We start from the raw sequence: 13,899 nt of genomic DNA on the forward strand, positions 1-13,899 counted from the left end.
GGCCGCCCAGCTGCGGGGGCGTGTCTTGGGCGGAGCCTGGGGGCCGCCCTTCTGCGGGGGGCGGGGCGGGGCTGCGATTTCGCAGCTGGCGGCAGCTGGCGCGGGGAGAGCCGCGGTTTGCTGGCGATGCTGTGCTGGCAGCCTCCCCGGAGCCCAGGAGTGGGCTAGGGCGAGGGTGCTGCGGGCGGGAGGCCGGGCCTGACCCACAGGCTCCGACTCACTGTCCTGCATGCTGCCACCCTTCGCTTCCCTGCCCGACCCAGCCAGGTGCTTCCTTTGGGTCCTGCCCTCCCGGTCCCCTCCCAGGCTCGCAGGCGGTGGGGATGGAGTGGAAGGTGGTGCCGAATGGACAGGACTGAGGATGCCGGTGCTCTCACGGGTGCTAGTCTTTCTGAAACCATGTCCTACCAAACAGGCGGATCACTGACTACTTGGCCAGTGCCCGTCTCAGGCGGGCACCCTGCCTCCATCCCACTCCTGGAGGTGGGCGTCGAAATTAGGGCGGACCCTCTCATAATCAAAAACCAAACGTGGGACCTCGGCCAAGTGGGAAATCACCCCCCGGATGTGAAGGAGGGGGTAGGAAAGGAAGGGCTGGGATAAGCCAAGAGGGGTCGTGGGTTTGTGGTGAAGAAGAGAGTTGTCTGCAATAGACAAACAGACATCCGAGGGTCACTGGTGAGGGTAGCAGCACCCTGAATCTCTACAACCCTCTCTCCAGCTAGAAACGGGTTTCCCCTTTCTTGCTTTACCTTCACCATAAAAGGGAATGATGTCGAACCAGGCAGGGCCGGGGGCTGGACCGTTCGTTGCTCTGGAGCTGTCAGGGGTAATGGAAGCCAGTTGCTTTGCGGTAGAGGGGGGCCGGGGCTCGGGGGAGGCCTCTGCTTCTCTGAGCCAAAGAAAACTGTACGGGAGCTGCTATAGGTCTGGAACAGCTGGGACAGGGGACCAAATTGCCTCCTGTGTGCACAGTGAGCTGAATTTGCACTGTTCCAATGCTGCTTTCTCTGGTCTCGGACCATCAGCAGTCTGTGTCCAGTTTGCCCCTAAACTCAATACTTGCCTTCAGTAGTTAGTTTATAGTTTTCCATGCCTCCTCCCACTTCTTGCCCCAGCCCTCACCCACTGTTTCCCAGAAGTTTCATATTTAGAAATCCCAGGCCTACGTGCCCTCCACATAACAGGGGTGAAAACCCAGACGTGTTTTCCCCAGGCACCCCTCCCTGAGCTGGTGTATCCCCAGCTCCGCCCTGAAAGAATGATGTCTAGATTTTAGGATTACACATTATTATGCTTCGTGTCTCCTGGAAAATGGGAGCAGATCCAAATGCAACCATTTAGGTATGCTATTGAATCAGAATTCAACTATAGTTTTAAAAGAAGCTGAACCTTAAGAGAAGGCCCAGGAAAGTACTTCAAGATTTCAGGTGCAGAGCATCCTAGACAACCACAACTGAAAGGCACCTCCTTGATTTGTTATTGTCATTTTATGTGCTTATTGGTAAAGAAGGAAATAGGTCCAGAAGGTAACCTAGTCAAGGTCCTACAGCTGGCAGAGGACACCTGTGCTTCCTACCCCCCCCCCCACATACATACACAGTAGAGAGACTTAGGAGGTTGTCCAAAGGTCAGGGACAAACGGGAAAAGATTTATTTTAGAATTACCCAGAAACATCCTTCACCTCCCTTTCCCTTCCCATGCCTAGGTCAGTGAGTCTTTATCAGCCTTCACTGGGTCATTTGGCCTAGTGCCTAAAGGAACTGAAATAAAAACTGACCTCAGGACTGAACTAGACTCGGCTAAGAAATGACAAAGCTTGATTTTTAAAAAAAAAAAAAGAAATCCTGGATGGAAAAGTATGTGGGAAAGTGAAGCAGGCCAAACCTCATCCTGGCAGGATTTGGGGAAGGTGGTAGTGAAATACTTATGAAATGTACTCTCTAATTAATATGATGGTTTTATTGTTGTTGCAATTTAAATAGAGCTTCACTATGTAGCTCAGGCTGGCTTTGAACTCAGGATTCTCCTGCCTTTGCCTCCCCAGTGCTGGGATTACAGGACATGAGGACCAGGGTCGGGTTTAGGATTGAGAAATCCATAAGACTTGGGAAAGGAGGAAGAGTGGTCCCTGAGTCCCAGGATGGTCAGCTCCTAAAGTATTATACCTGGAGAAAGGCCTAGAAGGTACACACACACACACACACACACACACACACACACACACACACACGCTTGCATTTGGACAGGCATGAAATTTGGCTTGAATTCCCAACTGTGTTGGCATGACACAAGACCCAATTCACATGATTCCCCTTCGTCCCACCCACTATTTAGTTTTTTTAACAGAAGGCCTTAGACATAAAACACTCCTTATTTCTGGAGCCCCTGCTATCCTGGTTCTGAGAACTTCAGTTCCTTGCTAAATCAGTGATGGCTGAATGAATGAATTGCCTGTGGCCAAGATGTCCCACAGGCACTAGGTCATCGAAAATCCCCCACCTTACAGTTGTTTAAAGTAGAGTCTGGCCAGGCAGTGGTGGCGCACACCTTTAATCCCAGCACTTGGGAGGCAGAGCCAGGCGGATCTCTGTGAGTTTGAGGCCAGACTGGTCTACAAAGCAAGTTTCAGTAAAGGTGCAAAGCTACACAGAGAACCCCTGTCTTAAAAAACAAAAACCAAAAACAAAAATAATAGACTTTGTCTTACTACAAGGACGTAGCTTTTTTTTTTTTTTTTTTGGTGAGCAATTCTGGCCAATGACTTTGGAAAGTTGTGACCGCCTGCCAATACTACCACATGAATGCCACTGCCACCATTACTACCACTACTGCGTCCTTGCCAACACTGGTCACCATTGCTGCTTGCTTGCTCACCCTGAAGCCAGCAATGGGAAGTTTCACTGCCAGTGAATGGTGAGTAGGAGATTTCACAAACCTTCATGTCAGAGCCCGGGCCTTGGCTCCTAATTACAGGGCTAAGAGAAATGCTCTTTTCAAAGCCAGCATTCACGACACATTTAAACCGTACAACAGAATTTCCGACCCAGGAGCACAGGAGAGGGAATGTGTGGTAACTGGGCAGTGACAGGAAGGCTAGGCTGATTTTTTTGTTTGGTGTGGTTTTTTCAAGACAGGGTTTCTCTGTGTAAAAGCCCTGGCTGTCCTGGAACTCACTCTGTAGACCAGGCTGGCCTCAAACTTCACAGAGATCTGCTTGTGTCTGCCTCCCAAGTGCTAGAATTAAAGGTGTGTGCCACCACTGCCTGGCCTGGCTTATTGTTATTTTATTTTATTTTTTTAAGGTTGCCAGTGGTCCCCTGAAGGGAGAGGAGGAGAAGGAAAATACAAAACTCGGGGCTGGAGAGATGGCTCAGTGCTTAAGAGCACTGACTGTTCATCCAGAGGACCCGGGTTCAATTCCCAGCACCCACATGGCAGCTTACAACTGTCTGTAACTCCAGTTCTGGGGGATCTGACACCTTCAAACCAATACACATAAAATAAAGTGAAATAAAAGAAAATACATAGTGGTAGCCAATGTAGCCAGGGGAATCTGGGGTGGGGGGTGGTTTCTGCCAGGGCCATGGCCTACAAGTGATGCAAAGGCCAGAGACAAGGCTCCCATCTCCCACTGGCAGACCCCTGAAATAAGGGCCTCTTGGGAACATTTCCTTCAAGTCTTCCCATGTGGGGGTCCGCAGGCCCCTGAGGAGCAAACATATTGCTACTTCTATTGGTTCTTACTTTTTTCCCCCAACACCTTGCCTGGCAACATCAGTATTTCTTCTGGCCACCAAGGTCATATTCTAGGTCTGTGGCTCTCAGATCACTCAGAGTCAAGGAGAGGAGTTGGAGACATTCATTCTCACGGCTTCCAGTTAGCATCTATAAATGGTTCCCAGAATGCAGGTCTGCATTTTAACGATTTCTTGACAGTTATTTCTACTGGAATGTATTACTCTCGTTTTTGTTTTGTTTTGTTTTGTTTTCCCCTGTATGTTCAGACTGAAATAGCCTCTCTTCCCTCCAGGCCTACTCTTTCCAACCTCCTCGTTTTAGCTCAAGCTCTGGAACCTTCTGTGGTGTTTCCTTCTATCTTCGTGCACCGAGCAGGCATAACCTTTCTTTCTTCTCATGGCCGTGCTCACCAGCACAACCCCTCTGCATCACTTTACAGTGTAGAATTTGGAAGAGGCCCTCGAGAGCAAACAGACCCCCAGTGGTAGTGTGGAAAGCATTCCAAGTTACAAGCTCCAGCAATTGAGACTCAAGTCCTTGTAACCTCATTCTGGGTTCATCGCTCTTACTCCAAACCTTGAAGTCAATAGCCTGGCCAGTCATGGAAGCCTCTCTCTCATTGGCCCATAACCTACCTCTCTTGACTTCTGCCTTGCTCCTTTCTGACAATTAATAGCTTAACAGTTGCTGAGTGTAGGCAGCTGAGGCAGGAGGATTCCCACAAGTTCCAGTCTACCAAAAAGAGCTAACATATACTAAGTAAGCCTTGACCATATTCTGGGTGCTATTCTGAAATGTTTATTAATCCTCATAAACCTAAGATGGAAGCAGTTATATTATCCCTGTGTCTGAGGAAGAAACTGAGGCAGACCACATTCCCTGAGCCTGAAATCTCTGCCCTTCCCTCGTCTCTGTCCTTGACTCCTCCTCCTCTCCTGCCCCACACTGTTCAAGCTCTGCCTTTTCCAGCAGCTTCTTCTCCTACCCCCAGCAGCCAGCTGTCTCTCCCCAACTCTTAGCCAGAGCACACATCATCCCTTTGTCCTGGCCTCTTGGCAATAGGTCCGTCCTGCCTCTGTGGTTCTCTGTTTGGGGGCCCAACCACTGGAGCTGCTCCTTAATCGACAGGGACAGAGTTTTAGACTTGGAACTCGGGCACCTTCTCCAGTGCCTGGCACACGGCAACCTCTCAGAGCCGTTGTCTGTCTGGTACTCCTCCAGCTTCTCCCCTCTAGCGTCCTCCCGGGAGATGCAGGTCCAGAACATACCCCAGAGAAAGCCAGAGGCAGCAGGCATCTCACCATGAGCTTTCGGGTCAAGCTGAGGATTCTCTCTCTGCAAGCAACAGAGAAGGACTAAGTCTTACCTCTGCTATCACCATATTCAACCATATTCAGGTTATAGCCTGACCTTCACCAATGGCAGACAGGAAGGAGATGCCTTCTCCTCTTGTCTCCTCCATTGTTTAAGAAAAGACTGCTTTGTTTTCTGATTCCTTCCTCTTCTCTCTCTCTCTTAGGTTTCCCATCCGTCTCCATGGAGCATCCCCTCCCCCGCTCTTCTCCTGAGTCACTGGAGTCATTTAGAGTCCAATCTCAGTCATGTTATCCATGTGCTGTGTCACCTGGACAAATGAATTACTTTCCCATGTGAGCCTCTAAAAGGAGGCAGAAGGACCCAATGGTGGTGAGGTCCCACCTCACCCCCACATGCAGGATCCCCTGTACAGTCCTGCCTTCCCTCTGGCTGGCTGTCCTCAGGGCTCCCTCTCTCTTCATCTTCTCCCAAGGGTCCTGTTCTGACTGACCCAGGGGAGCTGGGACTCTGGCAGGAGTTCCTGGTCCTAACCACCAGCCCTGGGCCTCCTATCCAGATTTGGCCCCGGCTCCATGTGGCCTGTCTGGGAGGCTGGCCTCTACATTTCTCTGTTTTTCCTTTTTTTTTTTTTTTTTTTTGCCCCCCTCTTTCCCGGAGTTAACAAGAAGCAGATGTGGCGAACGATGGTTGGAGAGGTGGGGGAGGAAGGGGGAGGCTGGACCGCCAGCCAGACAGGGGGAAGGGAGGGGAGAGAAGGGAGGGAGAGGCTGGCCGGTCCCACAGTCACTCTTGTGCCTCTCCACGGCCACAGGGGCAAAGTTCTGTCATCCTGAGGATCCAGTCATCAGGGAACAGGACAGGGAGACCAGAAGAGGGCCAGCTGGAGCCAGGGGGTGGAGGCTCAGGAAGCAGCCTCCGAGAGGGGCAGGGACCAGGCACAGGAGGCCAGGGGCCCAGAGAACAGACTCCCCTCAGAAGTGCAGAAGAGGAGAGCGGAAGGAACCGAGGGAGGGACAGACAGGAGCCCGAGGAGGAAAGAGGAGGGGGAGAGAGGGGTCAGGCCCAGCAGCCAAGGAGGAGGCGTGTGGCTGGGGGGCTGCAGGCAGGAAGCTGGGGACTGAACTGGCTTAGCGGGCTGTCCCCTGGAGCCACGGCGGGGCGGCGGCGGCAGCGGCATCCCCGGGAGGCGCGGGGGTGGGCACCAGCGGTCAAGCCGGGATGTGTCTCTAAGGGCGGCCAGGAGCACCGCACCATGGCCCCCAGCACCCTCTGGAGCTGCTGCTGTCTCTATCTGCTGACCGTGGCCACGGAGGCTGCCAGCTACCCTCCCCGAGGTTACAGCCTCTACACAGGGGGCAGTTCGGCCCTCAGTCCCGGGGGACCGCAGGCCCAGAACTCACCACGGCCCGCCAGCCGCCACAGGTAAGAGTCTGTGTCCCCCAGCCAGGGCTGGGGGCTGTGGTTGGGAAAGTCCCCAGAAGATGGGCAACAGGCTATACGCCCCAATGCCATGAGGAGGAGAGTGAGGAGTCCCATCCATCAATGGCCCCTCCGGTATGCACCTTCCTGCGGGACTTTTTCCAGAGCTTTGGTGGCCTAAGGGGGATCAGCTCACACCCCTCTTCTCTACGGAGGCCTGCAGTTGGGTGCCCAGGGGAACTACGCGGAGGGGCATGGACCAGACCTCGCTGCCCGCTGTGTGCCAGCCAGTTCTGGATCAAGCAGACCTTTTGTCCTTCTCTAGGGCTTCCGTAGCCCCAGCCACTAATGTAGAAACCTCTCCCGCCCTGCTCCCTCTGGTTCCGCAGCAGCCCACACATTAGAAGCCAGTGTGAATGGGGCCAAGACTGCAGCCCCGCAGGCCCCAGGGGGACAGAACCCGGCTGTGGCTTTATTCTCTCTACTTAACCACAGGCCGGACATCTGCCTGCCCCTGCTCTCCTCCATGAGGGGTGGGTAGAAGCACCATGTGCCGGGGATTATCCCCCAGCATCCAAGTTGGTTGGTTGACACAGCTGGGCTCTGAGACAGGCCCAAGGGACTGTGAATTCCAGGGTGCCCGGGACCCCACAGTCAGGAGGACTGACTTCTCTTTGTGTGTTCTTTTCACTATATCCTCCCCGTCTTTAACAGTCGTTATCTGTTACGGTGATAGAAGAAGTGGGGTGGGGGCTGCCCTTGCAACACCCCTAACTTTCATTGGTCCCCAAGGCCCCCTTCATCTTTCGACCCTCCCATCAGCCTCTGGGCCCACTGGGGCTGTGTCTTTGGTCCTTTGGCCCAGGTAGGGTTGTGCCTACAGGAACTGGTGTGCCTACGTGGTGACTCGGACCGTGAGCTGCGTCCTTGAGGATGGAGTGGAGACCTTTGTCAAGCCGGACTATCAACCCTGCGGCTGGGGCCAGCCCCAGTGTCCCCGGAGTATCATGTGAGCCCCCCAACACTGAGGGATCGGGTACTTAGAGGGAGCTGGGCCGGGGCAGACAGCCGGTGGCCACTCAGGGATTCTGTGCGGAGCAGGGAGCAGGGGGGCAGGACAAGACTTTTTGAGGGGATGTTAGGCATACTTCGCTTGTCTCCGACCTTCAGGCCTCCTGGTGGACAGGTCAGCCTCATGGCCAGAACTCAGGGTCCCAGGGCTGGGAAAGGGGAGGAAGAGGCAGGATTTAGCCCTTGGCTAAGAAGCTGATAACTCAAGTGAGCAAGGCCACACACAGACTGGCCCGAGATGGAGACTCAGCCTGAAGAACAGGTGACTGGTGGCAGAACCGAGCGAATACAAAGCCTTCTTTTCCTCTCTGGCCAGGTACCGGAGCTTCCTTCGGCCTCGCTACAGGGTGGCCTACAAGACAGTAACAGACATGGAGTGGCGCTGCTGTCAGGGCTACGGGGGCGACGACTGTGGAGAAGGCCCTGCTTCCGCTCTGGGTCCTGCACCCTCCACACCACACCCCCGGCCCAGGCCTGCGCGCCCCAACCTATCTGGCTCCAGTGCAGGCAGCCACCTCAGTGGGCTAGGGGGAGAGGGTGAGTCTGCAATTTCCTAGGGATGGGGAGATCCCGGGTGGTAAACGTGCGCTCCCTCTGTGGAGGGAAACCTCTGTGCTCTAAACTGGAGGGAGGTGGACAGAAAGGACGTAAGGACGCCCCTGAGATTCTGCATGTGCTTATGCTTGCGTGGTTTGAGTGTGTCGGGGGAGGGGGGGCAAGAGTGGGCATAGATTGATTTGAAAGACCTGAAAACCTAGCGCCGGGTTAAGAAGGCATGGAGAGGATTTGCTCACATACGCCCTCATGCGGCCAAGGTCCTTCCTAGTCGGGCAAGGCTGTGGGAGAAGCGGGGAATTCCTTTGAGAAGTTCGGTCTGTCCGCATTGAAGCCGGTTAAGACTACAAATCCTAGCATGCATTGCACCTGACTACAGGTCCCAGCCCCCTTTCTGGCCCCTGGAGACTGCAGGTCCCAGAATGCAATAGTCCCTGTTGCATTTTCTTTCCTCCCGTGTGTATGTGCTAGGCCAGGCACACCGGATGTGCGCTCTTTTCCTGCCAAAGAGATAACCGAACTATAATTATGGAAACAGGAACTTCTGGCTGACTGGCAAGCCAGCCAGCACCCCAGCGGGCTTGCTGAAAGGTTTCTTGTTTGACCCGTGGTGCGCTGGGGAAATGCCCAGTCATTGCTACAGTACTTCACATTCCCATTCCCATTTGGTACTGTCAGCCCAAAGAGGGAGGACACATGGTGTCTTCCTCATTTCCCAGATAAGGAAACAGTTTCCAAGAAGTCAAGAGGTCCTAAGGCCAAGTGGAAACGATGTGGGTGGGTTTGGTGGCCAGATGGATGATCTAGATTAGAAATTTGACAGGGCTACTTGTTAAGCCTTTTTTTCTCTTGCCCAAATCGTCCAAAGGAGAGCCTCTGACTCTTGCTGGGACTACTTGTCTACTTCCTCTGGTCCTCGGTTTCCCATGCCATCAAATGGCAAGAGTATCTGCTCAGTAAACATTTTAAGAGCTGTGGTTCAAATCTGGCGTAAGGACAGTTAGTAAATGGTATTTCCTTTCTTTCTTTCTTTCTTTCTTTCTTTCTTTCTTTCTTTCTTTCTTTCTTTCTTTCTTTTTTTTTCTCTTGCCCACATCATCCAAAGGAGAGGCCCTGACCCTTGCCGGAGTTGGGGTAAGCAGGGCCTGGGCCCTCAGTCATCTGTTGTTCTCTCTCTCTCTCTCTTCAGGTCCTGGGGAGTCAGAGAAAATACATCAGCTAGAGCAGCAGGTACAGAGCCTGACCAAAGAGTTACAGGGCCTCCGAGGCGTCCTGCAGGGGATAAATGGGCGCCTGGCCGACGACGTACAGAAGGCTGTGGAGACAGCCTTTAACGGGAGGCAGCAGCCGGCGGATGCAGCCGCCCGTCCCGGGGTGCACGAAACCCTCAGTGCCATCCAGCACCAGCTGCAGCTCCTGGACAACCGCGTCTCCACCCATGACCAGGAGCTGGGCCACCTTAACAACCACCACAATGGAGGCCCCGGCGGAGGCGGCAGGACCCCGGCCCCAGTCCCAGTCCCTTCGGGCCTCAGCGAGGAGGTGTTGAGGCAGCTGGAAAGGCAGCTTCAGGAGTCCTGCTCAGTGTGCCTGGCGGGGCTGGATGGCTTCCGCCAGCAGCAGCAGGAGGATAGGGAGAGGCTGCGAACACTGGAGAAGCTACTGTCCTCCGTGGAGGAACGTCAGCAGCAGCACATGGGAGCCGCCATGGCCAGGAGACCCCCGCAGGAGTGCTGCCCCCCAGAGCTGGGCCGGCGGCTGTCAGAGCTGGAGCGGAGGCTGGATGTAGTGGCCGGCTCAGTGACGGTGCTCAGTGGACGGCGGGGTTCTGAGCTGGGAGGAGCCGCCGGGCAGGGGGGCTACCCCCCGGGCTACACCAGCTTGGCCTCCCGCCTTTCTCGCCTGGAGGACCGCTTCAACTCTACCCTCGGTCCCTCGGAGGAGCAAGAGAAGGACCACCGGCCTGGGGGACCGAGGAAGCTGGGCCACTGGTTGCCTGACGCTCCGAGACGGCTAGAAAAGCTGGAGGAGCTCATGGCCAATGTGAGCAGGGAGCTGGGTGGCCGCCTAGGTCTGCTGGAGGAGCAGGTGACAGGGGCTGAGCAGGCCTGCAGACAGCTCTGCTCCGGGGGCCCCGGGGAACAGGATTCCCGGGTCAGTGAGATCCTCAGTGCCTTGGAGCGCAGGGTGCTGGACAGCGAGGGCCAGCTACGGCTGGTGGGCTCAGACTTGCACAAGGTTGGAGCAGCAGGGGAGGCCCAGCAGGCCATGTTGGAGGGGCTGCAAGGGATCCTGGGCCGGCTGCAGGAGCGCCTGGATGCACAGGAAGAGACAGCAGCGGAACTCTCGCTGCGCCTCAATCTCACAGCAGCCCAGCTCAGCCAGCTGGAGGGACTGCTGCAAGCCCGCGGGGAAGAGGGCTGCGGGGCCTGTGGCGGTGTCCAGGAGGAGCTGGGCCGCCTCCGGGACGGTGTGGAACGCTGCTCCTGCCCACTGTTGCCCCCACGGGGCCCTGGGGCCGGCCCAGGGGTTGGGGGACCAAGCCGCGGGCCTCTGGACGGCTTCAGTGTGTTCGGAGGCAGCTCAGGCTCAGCCCTCCAGGCCCTTCAAGGGGAACTCTCTGAGGTCATTCTCACGTTCAGCTCCCTCAACGACTCCCTGCATGAGCTCCAGACCACCGTGGAGGGCCAGGGTGCTGATCTGGCCGACCTGGGGGCCACCAAGGACAGCATCATCTCTGAGATCAACAGGTTACAGCAGGAGGCCACCGAGCACGTTACGGAGAGCGAGGAGCGCTTCCGAGGCCTGGAGGAGCGCCAGGCACAGGCCGGCCAGTGCCCTAGCTTAGAAGGGCGATTGGGCCGTCTTGAGGGGGTCTGTGAGCGTCTGGATACTGTGGCAGGGGGACTACAAGGCCTGCGTGAAGGCCTTTCTAGACACGTGGCTGGGCTCTGGGCTGCACTTCGGGAAAACAACAGTACCAGCCACACACAGGCCGCCCTGCTGGAGAAGCTGCTGGGGGGCCAGGCAGGCCTGGGCAGACGGCTTGGTGCCCTCAACAGTTCCCTGCTGCTCCTGGAAGACCGTCTGCAGCAGTTCAGCCTGAAGGACTTCACTGGTGAGGACAGAAGGCATGAGGGGGTTCCCCTTTCAAACCCTTTTCTTTTTAAAGATTTATTTACTATGTATACAGTGTTCTATTTGCATGTACCCCTGCCCGCCAGAAGAGGGCGCCAGATCTCATTCTAGATGGTTGTGAGCCACCATGTGGTTACCGGGGAAATGAACTCAGGACCTCTGGAAGGACAGCCAGTGCTCTTAACCTCTGAGCCACCTCTCCAGTCCCCAGACCCTTCCTTTGTCCCCTTCCACCCTATAACAACCAGCAAAGAGGCCTGGTCTCATCCACCTCCTCTTTGCTCGCCCCCCCCCCCAGCCCTTATTGCTCCTCCGGGAGGTTGAAGTGTCTGCAGAGAAGCTGTCCCAGGGTCCAGCATCCCCGTTTCGATGGGCCTGGGAGTGGAGGTGGGATGTGGCTCCGTCACTCAGGTGCCTTGCCTGCAGCACAAGGGGCCCCACGCCTCCATCGGTCCTCCAAGCCCATCTCTCTCACCCATCTCTCTCTCTCTCTACCTGTGGAACCGCCACCTTTCCTGGGAGTTGGAAGCTCCCTCTGCAAATGTCCGTCAACGAGGTTTTCTCACCATAGGGCCTTCAGGAGAGGCTGGGCCCCCGGGGCCTCCTGGGTTACAGGGACCTCCAGGCCCTGCAGGACCTCCAGGACCTCCCGGCATGGATGGACCAAAGGGGCCCATAGGACCACCAGGTAGGTTGGCGGAGACCCTTGCTACAGCCAGGGTTGCCTCTCTGCTGGCAGCCCAGGCATAACATTCCACACGGAGCCGGACTGAGAAAGGGGAGAGAGAAAATGGAGGTTCCCAGTGTCTAACCGTGAACAGAGGAGAAAGTGACCAGTGGATGAGGTGGCCATTTGGCTACTGGGTGTCTTGGGTCTCTCTGCTGTATTGCAGGTTGATGCCTAGCCTACAAGGGCCATTTTGGGGGAAAAGCTCAGGGCTGAGGCTGTGGCCTCAGCCGCTGCACAGATTCGACCCTACTTAGGCCTTTCTTGGCATCTCATTTCCTGCTTGGAAACACTCAGAGCCCTGCAAGACAGATGTTGGATGGGTAGCCCAGTGAGAGATGCCCTCATCACTGTTCTCTCTTTTTCTTTTCACAGGTCCTCAAGGTGAACAGGGTGAGTTCTTCTCATTAGACTCTGGAAGGGGCTGGAGGAGGGACAGTCCTCAGGCAGCCTGGGCGGCGGGAAGGGGGCACCCGTTCTAACACTCACTTTACCCCTACCCAGGAGTGGAGGGAGCGCCAGCAGCCCCCGTGCCTCGAGTGGCATTTTCAGCTGCCCTGAGTTTGCCCCGGTCGGAACCTGGCACGGTCCCCTTCGACAGGGTCCTGCTCAATGATGGAGGCTACTACGACCCAGAGACAGGTAACCTGTGGGGGGCTGGGTTGAGCAGTTGAGGGGATGGGTGAGGTTGGGTCAGTGCTAATGCCTCGTTCGTGCCTCTGTCGGCAAGGGCACCTTTTCGTTTTGTCGTTTAGAAAGACCTTTATTCTCTCCGTGCATTTCCACCACAGTTGATCAAGGCGACGGCGGGGAGGGAAGGAGACATTCACACCACAGATTTTTATGGTGGGGACGGGGCTCCCGCACACACGTCCCGCAAAAAGTGCTGGGGATGCAAGGCGGGTGCCCCCTACAGGGTACAGTCCAGTGGAACAGCAGTGAAAGGTGTTCCCCCGCCCCCAGTCCAGGAGAAACCGTCCTTGTCCCAGACACCATCTCCCCTCCTGACTGCCATCCTTGTCCCTAGGTGTGTTCACTGCGCCGCTGGCAGGACGCTACTTGCTGAGCGCTGTCCTAACGGGGCACCGGCACGAGAAAGTGGAGGCGGTGCTGTCGCGCTCCAACCTGGGCGTGGCCCGCATAGACTCGGGGGGCTACGAGCCCGAGGGCCTGGAGAATAAGCCTGTGGCCGAAAGTCAACCGAGCCCCGGCGCCCTGGGCGTCTTCAGCCTCATCCTGCCGCTGCAGGTGGGAGACACTGTCTGCATCGACCTGGTCATGGGGCAGCTGGCCCACTCGGAGGAGCCGCTCACCATCTTCAGCGGAGCCCTGCTCTACGAGGACACAGAGCTTGAACAGGTGTAGGCAGGGTCGGCCCGACCACCAAACTTATCTTCACGGGCCGCAGAGCCACCTGGATCGCGGCTCACCCCCTCCACCACCCCCCCCCCGAGGCCGGGGTGGGGCAAGTCCGGGGACCACGCCCCGCTGCGGTTCCAGGTATCCAGAGCGGCCACTCTGCACGCAGCGACTTCGTGGTGTCTGGGACCTAGGCGTCTCCTCTTGACTTTTGGCCTCGCTGCCGTCCCCACCAGAGCCCTCTCCAGGACCCGGGATGCGGAAGAGGAACCGTCCCTCGAACCCCTTCCTTGCTTCCGCAATCCTCGGGGTCCAAGGGCTTTCCCGAGCCCGCACCGCCCTACTAAACTATTCAGGAATAAAGACACTTAGTTTTTTTTTTTTTTCTACAAAACACAGCCATTCTGCTCCGGTACATGTTCAGGGGTCGATAAGGGCCAGGACGGGAGGAGACGGAGTCCCACGGAGGTGATCTCCTAGCCGGTGGTCTCGGGGTGCGCGCTCCGCTAAGGGCACCGGCGGTCGCAGCCTCGGGGTCACGACCGCGGTTCCCCCCAGCGGCCGCCAGGGG

The 13,899-nt window shown here is 56.4% G+C and overlaps 1 protein-coding gene across 2 annotated transcripts; it reads left to right on the forward strand.

Annotated features, from left to right (window-relative positions):
* The first annotated feature begins 5,806 nt into the window (after positions 1-5,806).
* Positions 5,807-13,726, forward strand: Emilin1 (elastin microfibril interfacer 1). 2 transcript variants are annotated; one of them, XM_028874537.2, is made up of 8 exons: positions 5,807-6,481; positions 7,362-7,487; positions 7,866-8,086; positions 9,294-11,222; positions 11,814-11,930; positions 12,345-12,362; positions 12,474-12,611; positions 12,997-13,726. In XM_028874537.2, exons 1-8 carry the CDS (start codon positions 6,312-6,314, stop codon positions 13,332-13,334), a joined length of 3,057 nt encoding a protein of 1,018 aa, XP_028730370.1. In that variant the 5' UTR covers positions 5,807-6,311; the 3' UTR covers positions 13,335-13,726. The 2 variants fall into 2 exon arrangements, with proteins under 2 accessions (XP_028730370.1, XP_037053981.1); XM_037198086.1 differs by having other exon boundaries at positions 6,424-6,481; positions 7,344-7,487.
* Positions 13,727-13,899: the final 173 nt, after the last annotated feature.

Source organism: Peromyscus leucopus, chromosome 22 (genome assembly GCF_004664715.2).
Source record: "Peromyscus leucopus breed LL Stock chromosome 22, UCI_PerLeu_2.1, whole genome shotgun sequence".
NCBI lineage: Eukaryota > Metazoa > Chordata > Mammalia > Rodentia > Cricetidae > Peromyscus > Peromyscus leucopus.